At 32.3% G+C, this 26018-nt stretch overlaps 1 protein-coding gene and 1 non-coding gene across 2 annotated transcripts in view; both read right to left on the bottom strand.

Annotated features, from left to right (window-relative positions):
* Window positions 1-26018, bottom strand: part of LOC118188104 (putative G protein-coupled receptor CG31760) — a 367683-nt gene that overhangs the window by 74915 nt on the left and 266750 nt on the right. Inside the window, exons 5-6 of the mRNA XM_085820854.1 lie at window positions 4517-4661; window positions 1035-1177 (exon numbers count right to left, since the gene is read on the bottom strand). Coding sequence (XP_085676980.1) covers window positions 1035-1177; window positions 4517-4661 — 288 coding nt within the window. The remainder of the gene's footprint in view (window positions 1-1034; window positions 1178-4516; window positions 4662-26018) is intronic.
* Window positions 23747-23820, bottom strand: TRNAT-GGU (transfer RNA threonine (anticodon GGU)). The gene has a single exon. It is a non-coding gene; the product is annotated as a tRNA-Thr (tRNA).

Below are 26018 nucleotides of genomic sequence, written 5' to 3'. Positions count from 1 at the left end.
CATAAACATATTATTTGTTTTAAAAGCATAAACATATTATTTGTTTTAAAAGCATAAACATATTATTTGTTTTAAAAGCATAAACATATTATTTTAAAAGCATAAACATTTGTTTTAAAAGCATAAATTTATAAGTATCAAAAGTTTCTGTTTTAATGTATGTTTCATCACTAACGGATGTCATTTCAAAGAAGCAGAAAATTATTAGAAGGTAAACGAAGGCATTAAAAATAAATAATTATTTATTCGAGTTATTATTGTAGCGAAAGGCGCTTTAGGAATATTATATGGATAACGAAGTTGAAGAAAGAGAAAGTAAAATAAAGAACGGAATAAAACGGCCAGAAAGAGATTAAAAATTAACTAATTTCTTATAATCCGCGAAAAGTAAACGTAACAGGTGTTTCTATACATATAATTAAACTAATTTTAACTTCATGTATGTAAAATACGCTACAATTGCGAAAATAGTATGTTCTGAGTCGCTTTATTAAGAAAAATATAAAAACTCGTTTCCAAAAATTTTAAGCAATTGTTTGAAGACCTATGTAAGAAATATTTACCATAGCAATAGCAGATAGAATTACAGAAGACTTCCACTACGTCAGTGTTTCAACTACGTCAGATTAATATTAATTTGAATGAGATTTAAAATTATCTTACAATTTTTTTCCCAGTAAGAATCTGATGCTGAAGATTGTTCACATTTATTACTATTGTGTATTTCGAAGGAAAAAATATTTTATTTGGAATTAAGCTGATGAAATACATTTAATCTAAATATTTATTTATGAAATCCCTTTCAACAGCATATAGTTTTAACATAACTAAAACGTTTAGTATAACCATTAACCTGATAGTAAGAGTGAAAAGAGATATCTTAAAAATTAAACTCCCCTTTCCAAAAGAAAACTGTGAATAAATTACTTCCCCAAAGCTAGTTTTTATAATAAATATAGAGGTTATAAAGCAGGAAAATCAACATTATTCAGAAGCAAGTAGAGATAAAATAATGTATTCATATAATGTTTCACCTATTCAGGGTTATCTTGTCTTTGTATGCGGATTCAACTAGGGATCCATTAAAGATGGGTTTTCCCGTAGCTGAATAGAAACCATCTCTGCACTGGCACTTATAAGAACCACGCATCCAGCCGAAACCAGGCGTGAAAACACACTGCAAAAAGATAAAATTGTCAACATTTTATGCATTATTTTCTATAATTACAACTACTGTTAAATAAAGTGTTTGTAATATTAATCTAAAAGTTTTTCATATTTGCATGAAGTATTATCTCAAGTTGGTAAAGATATAACATCAGTAACACGGTTATTTTTATTTTCTATTACGTTATGGAATGTTATTGGCTGTAAGCATAAATTTGCAATAAACACATAAAGTATTATTCTAGTAGTGTTTGCCAAATATATTTCTAAATACTCCAGTGCTCAAATCATTCTCGAAGAATACTTGGAAGCCAATTTTATTTGAAATTTAAAAAATTGCCATCTAATCATCTTTGTAATACTCTTTACAGCAGTATATCATAACTGCTACAGTGTTCTTGACATTACTAGAGAAATTAGAATAAAGCTTATTTTGATATTTATCCCACGTTGGCCGTCGTATCGTTTTGGATTGATAGCGTTATTTGAAAAGGATGACCCAAGCAGAACCATCTAGAAAAGAGTGAAAGGGTGAGAAATCTCACATTCTTTGAGTGCAGTTTTGATACATCAGAACAAATAAGGATATTGAGGCATATCGAGAATGCAATCAAACAGTTACAAGGATCTTTATTGAAACGTCCTTTGCTCAAAATAAAATATCCCGCCGAATGGTCGAATGATGCCTTAATTCTGTTTGCACAATACAAACTGTGTTTTCTAGTTTTATTCTGCAGTGAGTATGCTAACGTTCTTTCACAGCAGGATTAATCAGCAAAACCGTCTGAATTTCTGGTGCCTCGTCCACCTTTTTGCTATCCTGTCCTTTAATGGCCAAATTCAAGTACTGCACATGTGAACTAAATTTCCGCGAACTTGTTGAGTAGAAGGGTAAACTCTCAGTGAAATCAGGGAAGATTTGTAAACAATATCAAAGAGTTTAAAGAAAATTACACTTAAAGAAAACGAAGATTACGGTTCTGTACTGGTAGCAATGGACAAAATACAGTAAATTATCGGTAACTGAAAAATGGTTGGTATTCTGTTAATTTGTATGAAAGCTGAAATCCGGAAAAACGTAGCAAATAATAAAATTATTTTCGGTATGTATCCGTTAATTTAAACTTTGAATAATTTGAGCAGATTTGCCAGCCCTACGAATCCGGATTACACGAGCCTACTGTAATAATAATTACAGCTAAAATTAATGAGTTAAGAAACAAGAAAGGAGATAGCACCTTCCCAAGAAAGAGTTGTGAACTGAATAAAATCAAAAAGAAAACTTACACAATTTGGTACGCAGTTTTACTTTTTAAACTCGTTTCTAGTGTGTTATTTGAAAGTACTAAAAGCCGGTGTTTATTTCTGAAATTTTACTTAAAACTCTTCTTCAACCAATTTTATATCCTTGCGTCTTTTGGGAAAATATTTATAATTCTGCCTATTGCAACGTACCTGCATACTTCTAGCTAATGGTATTTCGAATGCATTATTAGAATTCAGTGGTGAGGAAATTAGTCATTTATCTTGCGTAGAAGAGCTTTTTCTTTTGTGATCTTTTTTATACGAAAGATAAGGTTAGTGAAACAGGAGATAGTAATGACAGCCTTTTTTATGTATGTAGGGAATTTACATGACGAATTGACGTTTTGAATGTCAAAAGGTTAAAACACTAATAAAATATTGTTTATGTTCATTATTTCTCTACATTTAAGTACTCAGCAGGTTATTAATGGATAGGAGAGCGAAAAGTGTATAATTGGAAGCTATGTCGCTAGCTGTGCAGGCATTGGAATTGCTTACTGTATTAGGTTTCAGACAAACTGTTTAAAATACAAAATAATTTGCCCTTTTAATTTTTTTTCATTTAAATGCATATGAAATATTTTTTATTCTCTATCGTTAATGCTACGTTGGAAGTAGAGACGTACAGGAAATATTAAATGAAACTAATTTTAATTCAAATAATAAGAAATGAACCAGATGTGAAGAGATAAAATTAGATTAATCAAATATATAAGTCAAATAGTTATAAAGGCTATTCCAATAAGAATGAAATGATTTTAAAACAAAATAGAAACAAGGTTTAAAATGTTATCACTATTGATAATTATAATTTGTACTTAGTATGCTCTCACAATTCATCATGACATCATGACACGTTTCAAGACCATTAATTTTGAGAAAACAATTACGTTATCAGATAAAGCTAATTTCTGTTTAAATGGATATATTAACAAGCAAAGTTGTTATTTTTTGGTGGGAAAATAATACGCAAGAGATGTACGAGAAGCCCTTGCATTCGCAAACGTTCACTATATTGTGGGGTTTATGGCATAGTGGCATAACCAGATCAATTTGTTTCCAAAACGAGGGAGAAGATTCTGTTAAAATGACCAGTAGATAATAGCGATTAATGATAATGAGTATTTTGTGCCAAACTAAGAGAACACTGATATGAAGGACACATGACTTCAACAAGGTGGTGCCATATGTCCCATTGCTAAAGGCACTATCGAAGAATTGCGAAAAGGCTCGGTGAAAGAACTGTAGATTCATTAGAATTTTTCGTAGTTGGGAATGTGAGGAAACCCACAATGCCTTCTCCTGGATTCGAACTTCGGAGCTTCCAGTTACACCACGAATGTATACGGAAACGAGGGGAAAAGCGCATTACAGGATTCTTTTACAAAATGCAACTGTTAGTTGACCTCCAAAAACTGCGATTAATCGCCTTTAGATTATGTTTTTGAACACTTATTTGGAATAAAGGTCTATGCAAACCAACCACGAAAACTTGAAGCATTAAGAGTAAGCATCAAACGCTGCAATCAACATTAAACCCAGATTATCGCACAGAGTCATCGAAAATTGGGTTCATTGAATTCGCTAACGTGTATTAAGTCAGTGTGAATTGTTTTAATGATACTTTATTCAAAATCTAATATAATAATGTTTGTTAATAATAATATAAAATGCTTGTTTGTATCTGACATAGTTTTTATTTTATTTTATTTTAATATCATATCATTCTTACTGGAGCACCCTTTATTAAAATGTCAGTAATTAAATATTGCAACAAGACTCATAAAAATTAATACAAAAGGCTGAAACAATATTTAAATACCATTTGTTGTACCATATATAAAATTAAAATGACTTTCATTCCTTTTGAAACACAATCATGAACCCTACATATCACTTTCTTTTTTACGTTACCTTTATTAACCATATATCTACAATTAGGTGAATGCGAACATAGAAAAGTATATAACAAAAATAAACATCACTCGGACTAAACTGTAATGCATCATAAAAACAAAACCAGTTTAACGATCAGAAAGCTAACCTTGCTTGTTCGATTATGACACTTGTGTGTTCCTAGGAAGGCTTCCATCTGCCACATGGATACGTTCTCCCCCACTGACAGCTGGTCGCATTGATTAATGTCCATGTCAGTGACATCGACATCGACGCTCATTACACCCACAAGCCTGAAAAAGAAAGAAATCCGATTGCATTTGTTTTATGTCTGTGGTTACTCTTGGAAAAGTCATTACTAAATCCAATACTCTTCCCGCGAAAATAAGACAGATTTTCTAAATGGGTTTCTTCTAAATATTTCCTTTTCAGTTACATTAACCTACTTCTAAAACTATTATTTTTAAAGAATTAGAAGTTATTTATTGCACTAAACAGTTAATATTTAAATGATGCACAGCAACACTACAAATAATACTAGCCGCCTTGTGTGGCCAGTCGCTTAAAACAGTTATTATAAAAAAGAAAATGTATAATGATTTTAATAAGTCCACCTAGTGTAATTTCTAGAAAATATTCTCTATTTCTGATTAGACATCTTATGATTAAAATGCATTGTTATTCAAATCAATCAGAGTAGAATTAAACATTTATTCTTAAGAACTGAGTTAATTGCTTTTAAATTATTTTGTTATATTACAGCAGATATATTAAATTTGAGAGTTAAGTATCTCAAACTTTACTAAATAGCAACGCACTGGCAAGTGGAAGATAAAAATATTTTATTTCAGGCAGTAGTAACACATTACTTTTAAATAAAAGTTTTACAAATACCTATTACTCTATACTTTCAGAACTTAAATGATAAGAAACTGATTGCAAAAGAGCTTTTAACTAAAATTAATATGATAACTAACGCACTCAAAGAAGAAAAATAATTCATCTTATACTTTAAGGGGAATAACGTAAGTCTATTTACGGAATTTATCTACAATTTTACATTTCGAATAATAAAAACATTAGGTGCCCATGATAAATTAAAAAATATATGGTCACCACACGACTTCCTTGTGCGCCTGTTAAATTATACAAATTTTTTTGCTGCACTTTATATTTAAGTGTTTTTCCTCGAATTACTCTAACTTATCGATCTCTCAAGACAAGTTGAAAATGACATGAAAAGCTACAAATTCTGAAATTAACCATCTCGATCAATTTTTGTCGTAAATGAATCAAGTTCTTGTATTTTTATTTTTCATAACGAGTATAAAACTTTCTTAAATATAAATATGAGAACTGGGAAACAGCATTAAAAGTTAGAATTCGTTATTTATCCCAAATTGATTCTCTTTAAAACTGAAATCGCCAAAAAATGAATATTTTTATCATTTGAAACAGTTTTGTAATTGGAAGTATGTGTCTACGACCAATGATGACAAAAATAAAAGCCGGGAAAAGACTTAAAGCGGATATGTTGCGTGGGTATATCTGTATCTATTTATTTATATAAAAGTAAATATAAAAGAATAAATTCAAAGTAAAAAACAGTTCCAAATTTAATCCAAATACGAGCTGATAGCCGCAACATGTGGAGGTAATAATATGCAATATAAAATCAAATAAAAACACGTTTAAATTCCTCTCATATTCAGTTCAGAATAAACCACATGCAAAAAGTGTAAAACAGAAGCATCGTGGGCAAATTGCAAGAAATAAGGAAAAAATATGTCAAAACTCAAAATGAAAATGAAATTTACATCTTTAGCTGTGTCGTCATTAGGGGGGTTGGTGCAACGAAAGAATTAAATAATAACAAAAGGGCAGAATTATATGTTATGGCAGTCTCATATACAAAATGTCAACGTCTTAAGGATACGCACCTACAGACGACACGAAAAAATCTAATTTTAATGCGTTTTATAAGCCGTTTTGGAATAAAGAGTCCTCTTTTCTGTCATTACGTACAGATATTACGAAAAAGCATAGTTAAAATAAATTCAGAAACGGTCAAAATGGATATTTCAGTTGTGTGAAAAACCGAAATTTTTCACCATTACAATACTTCCTTCGCTTTGTACAAGGAAATGAAAAGATATTGGTTTATGATTTGACAATGCAATAAAATAGATTAAGTAGATTAACAGATTTTTTCTTTTCATCATTATTTTGAAATGAAAGATTTGAGACATTTCTGATTAAAAAAATTCCAGATATCAAAGAGTACGTTTTAAGACTGGGATTGGAGAAAAATTTAACATTCGCCTCTTTTCCAAAATGTAAACATTTGGCAATATTAAGTTGCACGTCATGAAAAAAATGTATTGTCTATCTGCTTGCAATCAATCTCAGAGAAACAGTTTTTGTACAAAAATTTACTACATATATTGCATAACGTTTCTCTTTAAAATGTAACACAAATCGGTTATCTTTCTGCTATCTTTGCTTTAATCTACCTCTCAGGCACTTATCAACATGGAGTATATGTCATGTTTTCTTTAAAATTTTCTCTTTTGATTATAATCCTGCGAAAGCTGATTTCTTCCTGTTGAATGAAAAAGGTATCTCTGCTGCCACAAAAACTAAACGAAAAATATTTTTATACAATTCTGTTGACATAAAATAACTCATGCGTATATAATATATATCATAAATAGACTCTGCAAACATTTCCCACAAATGAAATTTCCGACTGTGTAAGAATAAGATTTTCGATGCATGAATAAGACTTCTCTGGTTCATATTTCGTTTCTGTAAATATTAATCTTAATATCATATTAGGTTGCCCAAAAAGTTTCATTTTAAAAGTATGTAAAGAATGCATGCCATTTTATGTTCTGCATTTTATTACTGGATTATGTATAGTCCATTCTAATCTGTTATCATCCTTCATCTTTTTCTGAAAACTTCATAATACCATTCTGATCTTTGTGATTTTTTCATCAATATACTGTTGGAAGTTCATTTAATGTCACTTTTTGAACTAAATCTTTTGGTGAAAGAGTTTTTTTAATGAAAAAAATAGGTAATTACCCCGTGCTGCAATATCATGTTATCATCAGGATATAGGGCCTCTCAATCGAATGTTAACTATTTGTTTCCAATATCTCAGGGTACATTGGATCGGGCGTTATTGTACTGGTCAATGACGTGTCCTCTATTTGTTAATGCTTGCGGTTTCTTATCGATTGCTTCTATCAGTCTGGTTTCTTTGAATTAATTGTTTCCTCTTGTGGAAGCAGTTCGCAATAAATGATGCGCTTTCAATCCCATCAAATTAAAAGTCAAACCTTCTGTGGGTGATGACAGGACTTTGCTACCATTAAAGGCTTATTACAGCTGCATCAAGAATGTTTATGGCTGCACTTTAATCAAGATCTCAACTTTCACTCCTAGTAGTTAATCTCTTGAAAAATGGATCTCTCTTATTTCGTTGAAGAAGAAAACCATGCATCGAAATGCGGCTAAGGAGGGTGCTCTCTGCTAACTAATGCAAAAACCATGCTTCTGAAAAACTGATATAGTCAAACTTTATGAAGTGCTTGTATAACATAGATTGCTTAGGTAGTTGTTGCATGAAGAGTATATCGCGGGGTTTCATCAACTAAGAGGTTTTGATGAGATATGAATCTGTAGTGGATGGGCGATCGCTGCAAACTTCTTCCAGATTATACTTACAAGCTCAGTATTTTCAAAACCAGACGCGAACTCTCTGAACCATTGCAGCATTACTCAGCAGTAAAAATCTAGTTTACACAGTCCTTAGCAATAGCAATAGCTATAACAATAAAGATAAGGTTGTAAGTTTATATAAATTACCAAGCAAAGTAATACTCTTCCCGCGAAAATAAGACAGATTTTCTAAATGGGTTTCTTCTAAATATTTCCTTTTCAGTTACATTAACCTACTTCTAAAACTATTATTTCATGCAATCACAAAAGAAACAATTTAGATAACTTTTAAAATTATGTAAATAAAATACAGTAAACCATTTTTCCTCAAATAAAACACTTTTAAACATTATTTCATTCAGACAAATTGAGGTAACTCTTGAAAATGTGCATGCTTTTTACATTCTAAAAAATACAATATTATTTTTAAGTCCAGTTTCATTGGTTATTCTTGATCTGATTGTGCTTGGAAATACAGTGCGTACTATAGAATATTCGTAAACTCTACAGAAAAGAAAATATACCAAATAGTACAGTGGGGGCCAAAATTGTGGACACTTTTGGAAATTTTTATGTTTTTGAACTTTGTATGCTTATAGAAAACGTTACGTTTCACAAAATGCAAACTTGTATATATCATTTTAAAGAGAATTTATTAATGAATTCATCACAAAACACAAAATTCAATTATTTGCAATACAAAAAAAAGTTAAACGATAATAGTTATCGATATACATTAGATAGCGATGATTGCAGTGAGTTATCAGTACTTAGTAGGGTACCCTTTATTTTTGATTACAGCTTCACATCAACGTTTCATTGAGCTGACAAGAGTTTTAAGCTCTTCTTTCGTTATTACATGATGACATGATGCCAAGAAACAATTATAGCCTCAATTAGTTCCCTTTTATTTGATGGGCGCCTCATTCGGACACGAGTTTTCAAACGGTGCCACAAATTTTCGATAGGATTGAGGTCAGGACTGTTTCCTGGCCATGACAACAATTTAATGCTCTTTGTACGAAACCACTCTTTCGATATTTTGGCCGTGTGGCAAGGAGCAGAATCCTGCTGAAAAATAAACGAAGCATTGTTGGGAAAAAGATCGCTGATGCAAGGTAGAAGTTTTGGTTCTAGAATAGTGTCAATGTATTTTCTGGCATTCAGTGTCCCATCGATGACATGAAGGCGACCAATACCATCTGCTGACAAGCATGACCAAATCATAACACTAACTGGGTTCTTCACAGTTGCTTGAATGCAGTCAGGATGTCAGGACGTAGCTCTTCTCCTATTCTACGTCTTACATATTTTCGCCCATCACTACCGAATAACGATATCTTAGTTTCATAACTCCATATAACTTGTGACCACTGATCATCTGTCCAATTAATGTGTTCCTTTGCCCACTGTAGTCTTTTTTTTTTCGTTGCTGAAAATTAGGATAAGGCTTTTTTCGTGGAATTCTACCTCTCAGTCCAACATCTGTTAATCTTCTCGTGATTGTTCTTGAACTGACAGAAACACCAGCATCATTCAGATCACTTGTGATGGCCGCTTTTTCTATCTTGGAGACATAGTCTTTTTATTCTTCTGTCTTCAATAGATGTGGTGCATCTTTTTAGGCCTTTTCCTTCTTTGGTTTTATTGAATTTGTCTCCTGATATCGTAAAGAAAACTTTCGGACTTCAGATATAGTCACTGAACCACCCACCTGTCTTGCAATTTCAGCATAGGAAAGACCACTTTATCGTAACACAATAATATTACATCTCTTTCAAGGTGTCCAATCTACTCTTTTACTTGATGTCATTGCTTCTTGACTAAATATTAAAAATTTTTGCAAAAATTTCTACTTGTAATTGCAGTGTATAAGAAATAGGTCCTCCTTCTACAGAACAAACCAAAATAATGAATTGTTTCAAGTGTAAACATGATGTCAGCTTCTACTGGCAGTTACTAACTTTTGATTGGTTCTCAGAACAAGAACAGTGATTGGCCAGAAAAGCTAGACATTACAAACCACATCATAACTGTGTTTTTTATTTATATTAAAGTACATATAACTTTTTTTTGCATTGCAAATAATTGAATTTTGTGTTTTGTATTGAATTCAGTAATAAATTCTCTTTAAAATGATATATAGAAGTTTGCATTTTGCGAAACGTAACATTTTCTATAAGCATACAAATTTCAAAAACATAAAAATTTCCAAAAGTGTCCACAATTTTGGCCACAACTCTACATAATATACTAATGAACTGTTTTTACAAAAGCAAATTATGAACACACATGGAATAAGTATAATTAGAGGAATCAAAATGGTTAATGTATGAAAACGACAACTCTCAAAACTCTGAAATATGCAAAAAAATATATTACAAGCTGAACGCTGTTCATTACAAACTGTGGTTGAAGAATAAAGATTAAGATCTTGCCAAACATATCACCTATTTTATCTCTCGAAACGTTTATTAAAGTGATGGGGAAAAAATACAAATATTAAAATGGTAATCGTTTTGGTTTTTGATTTCTTCGCGACTTCAAAAAGACAATTACCACTTGAACTTTCTAGTGGCTTTTAAGAAGAATAATGACCCATTAGAAGAAATCTTGAAACATTCATTTTCGTTTATTTAAGTGAGCTTTCTATCGCAAGTAGCAAAATTTTCTTTATTCTCTTTGTTTATTCCTGCCTTTAGGGCTAAAATTAATCCAAACGTGCGTTTCTAGGAGAAGACCTTGTGCTAATTTTATAGAGCTCAGGAATGATTTCTTAGACATTCATATTTAATATTTTGGAAAAAAATATTCCAATAAAATTTTCAAATCCTATATTAAATAAAGGATCGTGATCGTTTTGTGCCCATGCTAATGGATAAAAATCCGAAAATATAGAAATTTAGAATCTTCCATTTAATCAAACCGTAGAGTTCAAGAAGAATTTTCAAAAAATTGGAATATTATATATTTTAATGAATATTTATTTTCAGCACTGTGAAATAAAAGCTTTTAAAAGCATACGTGGAATGTCAAGATTTAAAAATTACATTTAAAAATTACTTTCTACTTTTTATTTCATCAGGGGACTATTATAAAGCTAATCATTTTGGACATTAAAATTTAGTGATGATGACAAAAAAAAAATAAGTAATGATGACAAAAAGGATAATGTTCAGAAATGACAACATATTTGAACTGCTTAAACCATTTCTTCTTAAATATTTGCATCGATAATGATAACTTTTGTAATTAACATATCTTTAGGACTTTAGGAATTTTCTAATTTATGCACTTTCTAATGCACTAGAAACATTACAAATTACGACATCTTGCATATTCGAATGCTATTCACAGCGCAATTTGAATCTCATTAACTCCATTTTTAAAAAGTAAACTAATTAAAAATTTTAAAATATTACACTTCTGGGTGCAATTCATAGTGGATCATTGTAACAACAAACGTCCTATGACTTTTACCCATTTATGATTTTTGGAAAGGATTCTTTTCGTCATAGCGTTTAAAGTTGATATTTTAAATCCTTAAAGCTTTTGAATTATTTGCGAAACTGTTGTTCAAAATTGCATGCTATTAATTTTTTAGAAATGGCGATATCTTTTTGAATAAGCCTGTATGTTCAAGACTTGTGTTTATTGTAAAGTTTTTTACATTTAGATACATCTGTAAAGTAAACGTGAGGAAAAAATCAATGTCTGAGTTTAGATATATCTTTAAATTTATTATAGCTATTATGCCATAATTTAGATTGAAGGATAACCTTAAGATTTAGTATAATAAACCAACCATGTACAACAATCTTTACATTTATTACAATCACTATGGCGCTTATTGGGAAGCTTTGTGAACTTATTCTAAGACTAACAATCATATGAATATTGACACTAAATTTATTTCATTCTAGCCAGTCATTATTAAGCCTTATAAACTATAATTCGGCAACTCAGGTTTCTTTAGAACCAACATTTTTAATTGTATATATCATAAAATTAACAGATATGATTTATACTAAAAGCAGACTTTTACCTAATAAATACGACATAAATACTACCATAAAAAGCCTAAATTTAATTACTTAAAATTATTGCTAATTACTTAAAATAAAATTTAAATAAAAGGATTACAGTATTGAATGATTTGCAAAAGTAAAAAATTTAGAGCTATTGAAAATGATCTGGAAAAATATTTAATACATATTGAACATTTTAAAGTAAGCGGAATTTTGAATGTGATAAATGTACATCATTTCGAAAATACAAGGAATTCGGAACCATTTGCAGGCTTAAAAATTAATTTTTTAAAGTGACACAAATTAGAATGCTTTTTGAGAAGTCTATGCACCCCGTGTTACTACAAAGCTTTATATAATTTGATAAGAGTTTCTTTAAGGAGCCAGATACTTTTAACTAACTTCTACTCAAAAATCGACGTTATTTTAGGTTATGTTAAAACTTGATTTCTTTTAAACAGTTTGAACTAACCCCACTTAAGAAATTCTTTCTAGAACCAATGCTGTGATAAAAAAGAATTCTAAGCTTTAGCAGTTTAAAGGGCCAGATGATATGATTTACATTTGCATTTCAGCAAATTCCTCTCATTAAATTCCCTTAACTACGCATAAAATATTTCTGTGTACAATTTTATACTTACGCTTGATAGAAAAGTTAACGTATCAGCATATATATCTGAGTTTTTAAGGCTTTTCTCTCTCTTTACCACATGTCTTTGAGGTGTAACTGGAAAGCATGTCCACATAGCAATCGGATATCCAGAATATGCGTCTCGGGGGCATATAGACATTCTGCACCGCGCCACGCACATAGGGAAATATTCCTCCTCGTGAGTGGATATGGCTTCTGATGACATCACTTCCTCTACACTTAGGAACGCCTTGATTTTGCTTGGGCTCGAGGGTACACCTCCATGCCGTTTGTTTACATGTTGAAAGAAGTACCGAAACGATTATTACGTGCTTTTCATTTTTATTGCTCTTTACAACAGTTGCAGTGTAGTGAATTTAATATAAAAAGTGTACTTAGAAATGACATGGGCATTAACATACAAATAACATAGCATTTTACGAGGAAATATTTTCTGCAATGTGAAAGGAATAGAATGCAACAAAATTGCAATAATAATAATATACTTACTAGCACATAGTGCCTTTATAGTTGGATCGAGATTGCCCTGTTTTGGTTTTTACACTAAATTCACGAACTCATCTATTTATATAATCTAAACGCTTAAGATTGCTTCTGATGTTAACAGCATCTTTGAAAGATTTTACAATTTTATAATTCCATGAAACAGGAAGTCATCTGTAGAAAGCTACAGCTAAATCTTTTCGTTTAAAAGAAAACAAACGATACTTTTCACGCTTCCGTATCGCCCATGCGCGTCATTCGTCGAAAACAAAATCGTAAGAATTCCATCTAAGTGTCATTACGCCAAGAGAAAATGATGTTATCGAAAAATGTGTCCACTCACAAGTACGGATTTTCCCCTATGTGCGTGGCGCGGTACAGAATGCTTATATGCGCCCCGGAGAGGATCGGGGACATATTTTATATCTCTTTGCCCGAAATAAAATATCTGATGTCCCCACAAATTTATGAATTTTCAGAAAGTAATACGCTTACAAGACATTAACATACTTCATTCCTCCATTAAAATTTCAGAGAAAGAGAATTTTCCAACTTGCACGAATGATTTCTATGATGTGAATAATTAAAATTTAAAGAAAGTTTGCTTAATTGTTCAAACACTATATATTTATAAAGAACTCATTACTGTGGTTATGACATGAGAACTTTTAGAACTATAATTAGATTTGAAAATAGGAAAATTTTAATTCGTCACTTTTCATTGACTGATTTAAAATTTTGATGAGTATGTATGCAGTAGTGTTTAAATAAACATTTATGCATACTTAAAATATTTACTTATAAATACATTTTATATTTCTTTATTAATATTAAAATATCATATTCTCGTACAAATTTAAAAGTAATTATTTCTTTAATTTAAGCTTCCTCAAACCTATAATTTTCCTGTTTGCGTGCATGATTTCTCTGAAATCATTGGTCAGAAGTTTGAGAAATTTTGATCAATTGTATAAATTCTACGTGAACAGAAAATTTATCTAAACTTGAAATTACTTTTAATTTTATATTGAGAAATTGTAGAGACATTAGAATTTTTTGTAAGCAGGAAAGATGAAAAATGAGCAACGCCTTCCCCTGGAATCGAACCACGGACCTCTGGAATACGCACCCAGTGTGCAGACCACTACACCACGAAGGCACGCTAAGAAAGCGTGAGAAATACCTTATAAAATAACTGATTTTGGGGTTTTAAAAATAAAAATAAAAATGTTAAATTTAAACAAATGTTATTTTATTGAAATAAGTCACTTGAATTATACATTATTTTAATTCGGATAAATTCTGCTAAAAATAGTAATTTGTTTATCCATAATATTATATGCAGTAAGTACTACAGTTTTATGTGAAGGATGAAGAAAATACGCTTATTTTATTTAAAATATTTTAATATTGGTAAAAATATCGAAATAAGTATACACAATTTCATAATTTTGTTAAATCGTAAAATTATTCATTTTGAAAAATGTTACAGTTATTTTGAAAGTTATTGAACTCTAAAATTGATTACATCTTGGGCATATATTTGACATTTTAAAGGAAAACTAACCCTTTAAAAGGATGGTAGATGAAATATATTGCAGGGAATCTGAATGTGAATATAATATCGAATATCATCGAATGTCAATATACTAAATTTTCGAAATGACATTGGGTTACTGTGAATTTCATAAGTAGTGAACCTTCAGTCTTACATGGATTTCGCGCATAATTAATCATCTTGTTGTCTCTTTGCAACGGTAGGCTTCTTTCATTCTTTTGACATCGCACTTGCAACTCAATCATCAATAACATAACAGCGCTGAAGCGATTCAAATACTTTTATCTAATATTTCGCTGATAAAACATCTGCCACTGAATACGCTTTACCATGATAATGATTACTGATAAAAAATATCGAATTACTCTCTCAGCTGTCTTCGCATAACCTGATCACACACGATCTTGCATTGCTAATTGTCAGAAGAAACGTACCAGCTTATTCTGAGGTAATTGCATTGACAGACGGCTCTTATTCTCTGCAACTCGGGATATTTATCATTATTACCAAAGACAGACATAAGATGACGAATAGACCATACTAATATAATGTAATGGAAAAGCAAGAATACCCTCAGTAAGGTACAAAAGGAAATATAGTCATGGAAACATAAGTCTGTTATCCATCATCAACAAAAATAAAAATGTAATATTCGCCACTTAGTTTCTACAATAACTTTACATTAGAAAAATCTAATAAATCTAATATTACGGTTTCTTACAATACCTTTGAAAAACATTTACAATAAAAATGATTTAGAAGTATTAAATGGATATGATATGTGTAATTGAATTTAGTTTACACACTGGAATTGATTTAAAATAATTAACAAGTGACATTTCTCTTCTAAAATGTTTAAAAAAAATTCTGTATTTATTGACTTTATATATTAGTATGATTAAACACAAACACATGAAAGTTCGTGAAACAAATTTAAATAAAAGGTAAAGTGTTTATGAACGAACAATTCCACTACAAATGATAGTTTAATGATATATTAGATTTCTAATTAATCGGCCTGTTTGGGGCCGGACCAGCCAGATAAACTAATCCTTCGTTTAGACGAAAAAATACACAAAATTGCTTTTACAGATAATAAATAAAAAAGCAAAAGTAAAATGTATTCTGCAAATAAGCAGTAATAAAAATTACGTATGCTATAAAAAACATTTAGTTAGGTAAAAGATAAACAATTTTCATTTGCTTTTATTGATCTTCATTTTCTTCAAATGCAAAATCGTTCTCATCCGCTGCCGAGTGTAAGATCACAGAACATCGATGAAGGTTCGACGCAGTGGACCGACAGAGAAGCTGGCTGTATGTGGTTTTCATGGTTCGTTCTATGTGAAACATAAACGAAAATGTGTTTCCCTTAGAAATTCCTCAACAAAGGCATACTCCACTATATGCATGTAACACTTCTGGGCTTGCCTCAATTAATTAACTTGAGAAGTAAAATCACTGTTCTGTATCATACACATCTATATCAGTGACAATGGTGGTTTGGTTATATGTTTATAACACATCTCTATTAACTTCACTCTTTTATCATTTTCCTGATATAAGTTCTTGAGATTGCAATGTCGCTAGGTTTATCGAAGCAGAAGACATGAAAAATGTGCAATGCCCTAACCAGGACTCGAGTTCTGGGCCTTGCGAATACCAGCCGGACGTGCTTACCACGAAGGTACGGTGTGAGGAGGAAGAAGATATTTTACATTCTCTTCCACTTAAAGGGTTACTGAGGAGAAGAAAACTCATTCTCAAATCCTGGTGGTGACAAATTTTAGTTAATTTGCAAAGTCACATTTTTATCGTCATTTTGAACTCAGGAACTATGAAAAATCAGCTATGCCCTCATAAGGATTCGAACTCCTGGACGTCCGGAATACTTGCTGGATGTGCTTCAATTGCACTACAAAGGCAGGCGATAAGGAGAGAGAAAATACATTACAAGATCACTTTTAGTAGCTCCATTTCTTTACTTCGTCTCCTTATTACGAGTCTTCTTGTTCCTTTTGGGAGCATAACGCCCTACTGAAAGATGAAGTAGCGAATTCTCCTATGTCTTGAACGAACAGGTAACTACAAACGAAGGTTATAACAACCTTTATATTTTAACTAAACGGAGCAGAATATGCACTCACTCGGTGCTCACAATTTAACCACCACTTGTGGATAAGTAACGTGAACACAAAATAGTCTGTACAATCAACAATTAATTAAATTTTAGCTACACAACTGGCTCCTATTCAATCTAAACCACACACAAAAAACCTGAGCCTAGAATATCAATATAAATTAAAGTAAGTGGCTAGCACCAAATGTTCAGCTACAGAGTTACTTTCAAGCACGCGGCATAAATTCGAAACTAACTCCTCTACTGCGAAAAGAAGTAGTACTCGACTTCTACTTCTTAAATTCTGCTGTTTAAATACTATCTCCGAACTCATTTAGATTTACACATACATCATTTAAATTTGCATTCTGGCAGAAAACTGAAATCAGAAGCGAAAGGAAAGTTTCTTAAAATAAAAATAATTGTTTAGAACAAAATGAGGTTTTTACAACTTCGCCAATCATTTCATCGCACTTTTGCTGCAGTCACATAATCATGCATCCAGTTCATGTCATCAAATGACCAGTTCATAGGTTTAGCAATGCAAATACATTTCATAAATTCTGTTTTCATTTCAATAGTTAAGGCTATGTATTTCCATTAGTTAAATGGTTGCAAGAGGCTCTAATAGGTAGGCCTTCTGCTTCCATCTCAATTTTGAAGGACAGAGCTCCAAGGATCCACCCCTCTCTCCTATCACCAAACCACACCAGTGGACCTCCAGCTCGCCGTATATTTGGAGTGCCCGCATGGCACAAAAGCACTACACATTTATAAACATCCAGGCCTTCTCCGGGGTAGAGCCCGGGCAGCATATAATCATTCTGTACCGCGCCACGCGCGTAGGAAAAACATTCGTGCTTGCGATTGGACATACTTTCCTATGACATCGTTTTTTCTTGGCGTATTGACATTTAGGAGGCACTTTTACGGTTTTTTTTTTCGTTGAAGGACGCACATGAGTGACACGGAAATGTTAAAATTATCATTTGTTTTTCTTTTAACAATAATGCCAGACGAAAAGATTTATTTGCAGCGTTCTTCAGATGGCTTTCTGTTTTATGGAATAATAAAATTACAAATCCTTTAACCTCTTCGTCGTCCGTAACGCGTCTAGCGCCTTCAAATGAAACTTCCGCAGAGCAGCCGTAATGCGCCTCAAGCGTTCTTCTATATTTTAAAACCTTTAAACGTTTAAAACGCTTTCTAAATGTTTATTTGTTTGAGTTTTTATTTTTGTTTGTTCTAATACCTTCTAGAGGGTAGCACTAATCAGGCAATCTATTTATAATTGAATATGCCCCGGGTTTTATGAATGTTCGAGCCATTTTACATAAGATACATGACAGTGAGAGATGGCTTCAACGTCTACTCAGCAGAAAAAGAGAAAAAATAAGGTTGTGAATTGGAAAGACAAGTAGGATATACGTTTGATGAGTACAGTCCATAATAAATCGATGATTGATTTTGGAACACGGAAAAGAACTATAAAAAACCAATAATTGTAAAAGATTACAACAGCAAAATGGGAGGAGTGGACCGCCTGGATCAGATGTTATCAAATTATCCTGCTGTTAGAAATAAGCAGAGATATTATTATTTTTCCATTATGCTTTACTTCCTTATAATTTTACTTAATATTCATTGACATTCATTTACTACGAAAGTAATGTATGGAAAGTTATGATGTACAGAGAAAACAACATTACACGCTACGAAAAACAAACGGCCGCTGGGAAGAAATTTTCGCGTACAGGAGAGGACGGCAAAAGGGTTAAAGATGGTTTTAGTACCAGACGCAAACTTAAGCGCTTAGATTATATAAATGGGAAGTTCTAGAATTTAGTAAAATAAGCAAAACGCTTAGTAAAATAAGCGTTATCCAACGAATTTCGACCCAACTGTAAAGGGAGTGTGTACTCGTAAGTATATTATTATTGCAATTTTGTTGCGTTCGTTTCCTTTCACACTGTAATTTCACATTTGCAAAAGAAAATATTTCTTTTACAAATGCATATGGTTATTTCCATGTTAATATTCATGCCTTTCCCATTTCTAATATTCTGTTGCCTTAAATGCAATAAAAATGTATTTTCAGTATTGTCGCTGAATTTAATACACGTGTATAAGGAAAGGAACTTGCTTATCTGATAAACACCGTTTCCACAGAAAGGTACGAAAGATATTACACATTAAAAATGGGCAGTATTCATAAAGTAATATTATACAATATAAACATACGTATTTCTCTAATGCAAATCTATATTAGTCTAACTTCAAAAATAAATTTTACTCATCCTGACTAACTAGAAATATATTGAATTTACTGTGTATTATGTTAACTCAACATTTTTGGCATCTGCGAAAACTGATTTGTCTCATTATTTCGGAGATTGCATCTGCAATGAATGGATATATAATGAACATGAAATAATAAATTAATAATCACCATACCTTTACTATGAACAGTTTTAAATTAAGAATACATTTATTAAAAATCTCTGCACCGAATATTAATACATATTTACTGGTTAGCACACTAGAAGAAATAATACTTTTTCTCTCTAGGGAAAAAATTCACGACAATTTTTAAATTTAATTCACCACACTACAGTGCCATAAGAAGTGTAATCTCATGGCACCAAAAATATAGCGCACGTCAATGACAGTAATAATCTTTTCGATACTGCTATCAAAATGTAAAAAATTGGTATGGAGGTGTACGCTCGAGCCTAAGGAGTGCGTGGTGCGGTACAGAATGCTTATATGCACCCGGGCACTTCGGTATAATAGTCAGAGTCATTAACCACTATCCCGTCTAGGCGGCAGACAATAAACGTAAATAAGATAAAAGGTGCTTTACAACATGACAGATCCAAATGCAGAAAACAATTAAATACATCTGAGACGTGAACACGTATTTAATAAACACTAATACCGCAACATCAAAGCAATAAATATATAGAAAAGATTTAGTTCAGCGTGTTTAACATATAGAAAATCTTAAGAAACAAATATATTAGATTCGAAAGACACAAATAAAGCCATGAACTGAAGTGTAAACTTGAGAGTCTGGTAAACGGTAATCAGCCAATATTCTTATCTAATTCAACTTCATCATCTGGACGAAATAATGTGTGGCTAGGAGCACAGTGCACAAAATGTTTTCCTAAATCCTGAACATGGCAAAAGAAGTTTAATTTCCGGAAAGAAAAAGATGTTCATGCCGAAAATATAGACGTTTGAAGTATAAAACCTATAATAGGTTAATTATTTTGATTTTTATAACTGGAACCTCGTGTTTCAACGATTATAAACTGTAAATAGGAGAAAAATTGAACATTTTTTTACAAGAAATTTCATGCAAATGGTAGTTTTTAATATAGAAAGATAACTAGTTTAGAGCAGGAAATAGGCTAACTGGAACAAAAATTTTTTAACATTTATCAAAATATCTTTATATCTAATAGTTTTAAAAGTATGCCATTGAGCAGACAGCTGTTCTTTGACATACTGAATGCACCTGGCAGTCATGCGATTCCGGTAAGCGCTATTTAATACCTAATAGGAAAATATCCTATTATTTTATACCGCAGACTACACCAAAAAGGAAAACTCAAGTGAGTTGGAATGATAATCTCAGCTTCTTGCTACACAAACTCAGTGGCTATAAGGTAGCATCTTCATTTGAACTGGATGTTGTATCTTCAAGAGCTGTTTCATGAATGTTTATGTTCAAGAGCTGAGGTTCACTACCTTTACTTCACAATTTCGGCAAATTTTGTTTTTGCTTCAGACGACCTTGATTTTGTTAGAAATTGCAACCTCTTAATGGTTTTCATCCGTCTAATAATAGCTCTAAACGAATAAATTCAGTACTTTCATTTGGGAGATAAAATAATGAAAAACGCAATACTATGTACAAAAGTCTGAAGAAAATTACATTCAAAGAAAGAAACATGTACTTCAGAATCTCTTCTCAGCTAAGACGTACAGCACTTTTTCTTTTTCCTCGCATTTAGCCTGGGGGTACGTTTCGGCCAGGCCCATTAGGTCATCTAATCTAATCTACATTTTGAACTACCGCTCCTATCAATAAACAACACATCGGGGACACAATTTTAAATTCAGTGCCGAAACAATTGTGATCAGGCATATGGTCAGCATACGTAGCCATAAGGCTAAGAGCAAAAACATTAACCACGCTCTGAATTAAGAACTGTAGGGTTAAGAATAATTATTTAAAAATTGTAGGTTAGAGATTATTATGTAGTTGATTTTTAGGAATGAATACTCAAAGTCATTGTGATTTAACTTATAAAGTCTTTCTCTCGCTTTCTTAGCATGCCTTCATGGTGTAATTGTCAACTCACTCGGCGCGTATTCGAAAGATTCGAGGTTCCAGTCCCGAAGAGGGCATTACTCATTTTTTATGCCTCCTGCTTAAAAAAAAAAAAAAAAAAAAAAAAAAAAAAACTAATGACTCTACATCCTCATAAATTACTGATTTTTGTAAATATAGCATCTTCACGGAATATGGCACTTAATAGTTACCAAACCATATGGAGAGTTTATTATTAGAGGTAGGTGGATGAGATCATAAAATTCGATCTCTGGTGCTACTAAAATTAGACTGAAGGCTTTCTACCTAATTAAGTACCTCTACCAAACACTAGTCCTCAAACATTTCCCTTATTGTGATGGCAAGTTATCATTCCTAGTTTAAACTGCCTATGGAAGCAACAGAACCACAAAATATAATATAGCAGATTAACTTTATTTTCTCACCGCTGGTGAGTTAATTTGAAAGTAATAAAAACTCCAAATTTAAGTCTCCTTCACTTACTGACGGAAAAGTACAGCAATTTTACTGGCTACCACACAATGCTCTTGTTCTAAACTACAATTTTCAACTGGATCGTACAACGTACTTTACTTAAGCTCACATTTACGCTTCCGAATGCCCGGTCATCACTTTTAATCTAACTGCGTCACCCACTAGGCAAGGCAGATGGCGGTAGCAACAGTTAAGAGTCTGCTACAAGTCGACCGGTTGCTGGTTAAGTTTCTTCCTTGTAGTTTAAACTATGGCGCTCTAATGAATTCGTAGACTGAGCAAGCACGTGAAAAACCAAAGCATAAAAAATCTGATGCCACCATATGATTTCATGTGACTATTAAATTATACACAATTTTCTTGCTGCACTTCATTTAAACTTATTTCCCGGAATTATACTAACTTACTGATCTAAGTAACCGACTAACTAATCGATTCACAGAATTCTAACTAACCGATCTCTCAATACAAATTGAAAATGACATCGAAAATTGCAAACTTTTAAATTAAAACAATTCTGGTCAATTTTTTTCTCAAGGAAGTCAAATTTCTTCCAATTTTGTTTTCTCATAACGAGTGTAAAACGTTCCCAAATAAAATTATAGGAAGCAGGAGACCGCGTTAAAGTTACGTTTTGAAAAACCAAAACAATCCTGTATTCTGTTCATAAATACAGAGTCAGGAAAATATAGTCCAAATTTATTCAGGAACGGTCAAAATAGATATTTATAATGAAATATAATACCCGAAATTTTTCTCAATTCCGATACTTTCTTTACTTAGTGCAAGGAAGTAAAAGAAAGAAGGCCTCGAAAAAAATCTGTGACCATTAATTAAATAAATGAAATGTGATAGTGTGTAACTGGATTTAAATCAGGATAAAGAAGGAAAGGAACTCTTGTATGCTTGTTTTAATTAAATTACTTAATCGATTCCAATTTTGCAACAATCAATCAAGAACAGTTCGATGATAGCAACCAAAACTCTATTACAGTACTTCTTATTCTTCAAACGCCCAGATAAAAGGTTCACAGAGGAATATTGCTCTTATTTCATGTAGACAAGAAACCACAAATATTTAAACCCGACAACGATTCGATGTCAGATAAAGCCAGGAAATAGGATTTCATGAGGTTCTTAACGGCTTCATTCTAATCATCCCATTAACCAAGTGGCTTTAACAAGTAGCTTTAATCAAGTGGCCTTTTTTGTTACTGACCATGGTATCTTTTTATTTTTTATTAGTATTAGTCCAAAGGCGCAATTTGCCTAGAAGCACTATTAATTTCGTTTTGGCATCTTGAGATGGTTCACGATAAATGTCGGTTCACTTTTCAAATTGTTCCCACCAAATATTAGAGCCCTGCGTTCTATTTAAAAAATTAAATAATGAAGAATCTGCATAGATGTATGTATGTTTCTCCCACTGTGATAAAACAAAAAGCCTACCTAGAGCCATCAAAGTTTTTGAATAATGTACGTTTCCACCCGAATATGGGCATCTGGGAACCCAGATTTGAAATCTGGATTTTGTTTCATTATCTGTTTTACATTATGTAAAACTTTAACGAATTGTTCATTAATTCACAAACTCAACGATTTCAACGCGAGCAATGGCAACACTGTACGAAAAAAAAATTATCTTTAACGCGTGAGACTGTGTATCGGAAATTCTAAAGATATGCTCATTTTAAAATTATTCCGCGATATTGCTGTTGAACTGAATTTTATGATTTAGATGTGAAGAACATAATATTTAATAAATAAAGGTAACACACAAATAGTTAAAAAACGCCGGACGTAATGTAAAATCTGAAAGCTTTCAGATTTTATTTTTATTTTATTGTTTTGGCATTGTGTTCAATGCAACAACAGACACTCTTCTTTTCACTGTAATAAGCAATATTTTTTTTTTCAACTTATAGAGACATTAGGTTAATTGGAAAAGCAGGAGAGATGAAAAATTAGCAAACGCCTTCGCCGGGAATCGAACCACGGACCTCTGGAATACCAGTCCAGCGTGCAGAACCACTACACCACGAAGGCACGCTAGGAAGGAGGGAGAAATACCTTATATACTCCCCTTTTTAAAAGGTGACTGGGGCTTTTAGGGGACCCAATCGCCAAATCCTGGGTGAGGAGAATCATCATCCAACATCCTTTTAGTTCGGGCGCCAGTGTAGAGACATTAGGATTTTTTTGGAAGCGGGAGAGATGACGCATTGTAAATTTTCAAAAGATTTAATAAAGGGTACTTTTCTATAGTTTCCCGCTACTCCAATTTCAGATAGAAGTTCAACCACCTGGACTCTACAAACTAAAAGAAATCGCAATAATTTTATTAATTCTTTTCCTCTCCATCCTTTTTAGTTAAAACATTTCCCGGATTCGCTCTAAATTAATATTCTATATTATTTTCTCTTATATTAAAATTAATTCACAGCCCAGTTAGGAAGATCCTACGTCAAACCTGAGGTTGCGGAAGCTTAACGTATATCTGGTAAGTAGAGTTTATCGCTGACAAGATACAGTTTAAACTAAATTAGGAGGGCTGTAAATTTTGGAGCTAATATATCATAAATCTGTCTTACGTAAGAAATGGAGAAATCAGATAATTTGCAATTCCTATTAACTGCTGCCCATTAACAATTTAAAAAAAAAGAATTATTTGCTAAAAACATTATCCTAAGAGCTGCCGCAGTTTTTGAAGTAGATCTTTCCGAAGTTTTTGTTCGAAGTTCAATAAATCTGTCAATTTTACTTACATATTTTAAGTAGAAAAAGTAAATTGACTCCCATTTTTACTGTTCGAATGTATTTCAATACTGTTTTCAGGTTGTAGAGACATTAGGCTATTTCGAAGCAGGAGATGTGAAAAGTGAGCCATGTCCTCGCCTGACTCGAACCACGGACCTCTCGAATACGCGTCAAGAGTGCTGAAAGACTACACCACGAAGGTACGCTAAGAAAAGGCGGGAGAAATACCTTATATATTTCCCCTTTTAAAGGGCGACTGGGGATTAGGGAACCCTATCGTCAAATCGTGGTGGTGAAGAATCATTTTCCACCACCTTTTTTAGTACAGGCGCCTCTGTAGAGACATTAGGTATTTTTTAAAGCAGGAGAGATGAAGAAATAAGCAATACCCTCGCCGGGACTCGAACCACTTACCTCTCGAATACGCGCCGAGCTTGCTGACCACTACACTACGAAGGCGGCAGAAATACCTTATAAGGTACCATTTCTTCCATTTCTACCATTTCTTCTAACACTTTTTGTTAACTTCTCTTTTTTTTGTTCACTACAAAGCTCTAAATATCCATGGTATTTACAATGATTTACATTTTTTCAATAAGCAATATGCTCCTGCAGAACATGGAACCATTTCTTGTTCGTCGAAATGCAATCAGTGTTTGCAATAGAAATAAATGCAAATACAGGCTACTTTTTTAGATTTTAACATTCAAGATGAGTGCAGCTAATACATTTATTAAGGCTATGGACTCACGTATTTTTAGGAAGCATAAACTAACGTGCTCTATAAAGTGTGCATAAAGAATTATCCTCAGGTCTAACCAGACATAAACTTTTGAACTTTTGACTTTTCTGATCTAAACAACCAGAAAAGTCAAAAGAAGAATATAAAGGACACTTTATTCGACCGCATATAGTTGAATAAATGGCCTCACTTGGGCTTACGTAAAGCCAACACTTCAGGTTTAACTCAAACAGGTAACATTGAACTGAAAATAAAATGTATTAATTTAGCCTAACGGCTCACAGGAAACAAGCCTAATGGTTAGAAGCACTCAATGTCACAGAATCAAATGGCTAAGTAATTCAAAGTAACAACGTGGTCTTCAAGCAGGCATAACACGCTCTAAAAACACCTTCGCTTAAACAGCACAGAACCACTCGATCAAATCCAGGTGATGAAGAATTATTACACATTACATTTTAGTTAATGCTTGCTACCATACAAATTATAAAGATTTCTGAAACGTGAAACATGAAAAATCAGCTGTGTCTTCGTAAAGATTTGAACCACGGAACTTGTACTTGCTAGCTGGACGTGCTAACCTCTTACAGCACTAGATAACGCATGGGGCAGAGAGATAATTAATTGCAAATTACTTTCAAATAAGCTTGTCTCTCTGTCAATAAAACGTTTTATCTGAAAAATGTGTAAAACTTGATTAATATTTAAATATATGAATTGATAACAAAAATCGAAATAAAGAAGA

Source organism: Stegodyphus dumicola, chromosome 7 (assembly GCF_044657685.1).
Source record: "Stegodyphus dumicola isolate Sdum_Otavi_A_Nest chromosome 7, ASM4465768v1".
Classification (NCBI taxonomy): Eukaryota; Metazoa; Arthropoda; class Arachnida; order Araneae; family Eresidae; genus Stegodyphus; species Stegodyphus dumicola.
Note: the sequence above shows the minus strand (reverse complement) of the source record. Positions and strands in the feature narration are given on the sequence as shown.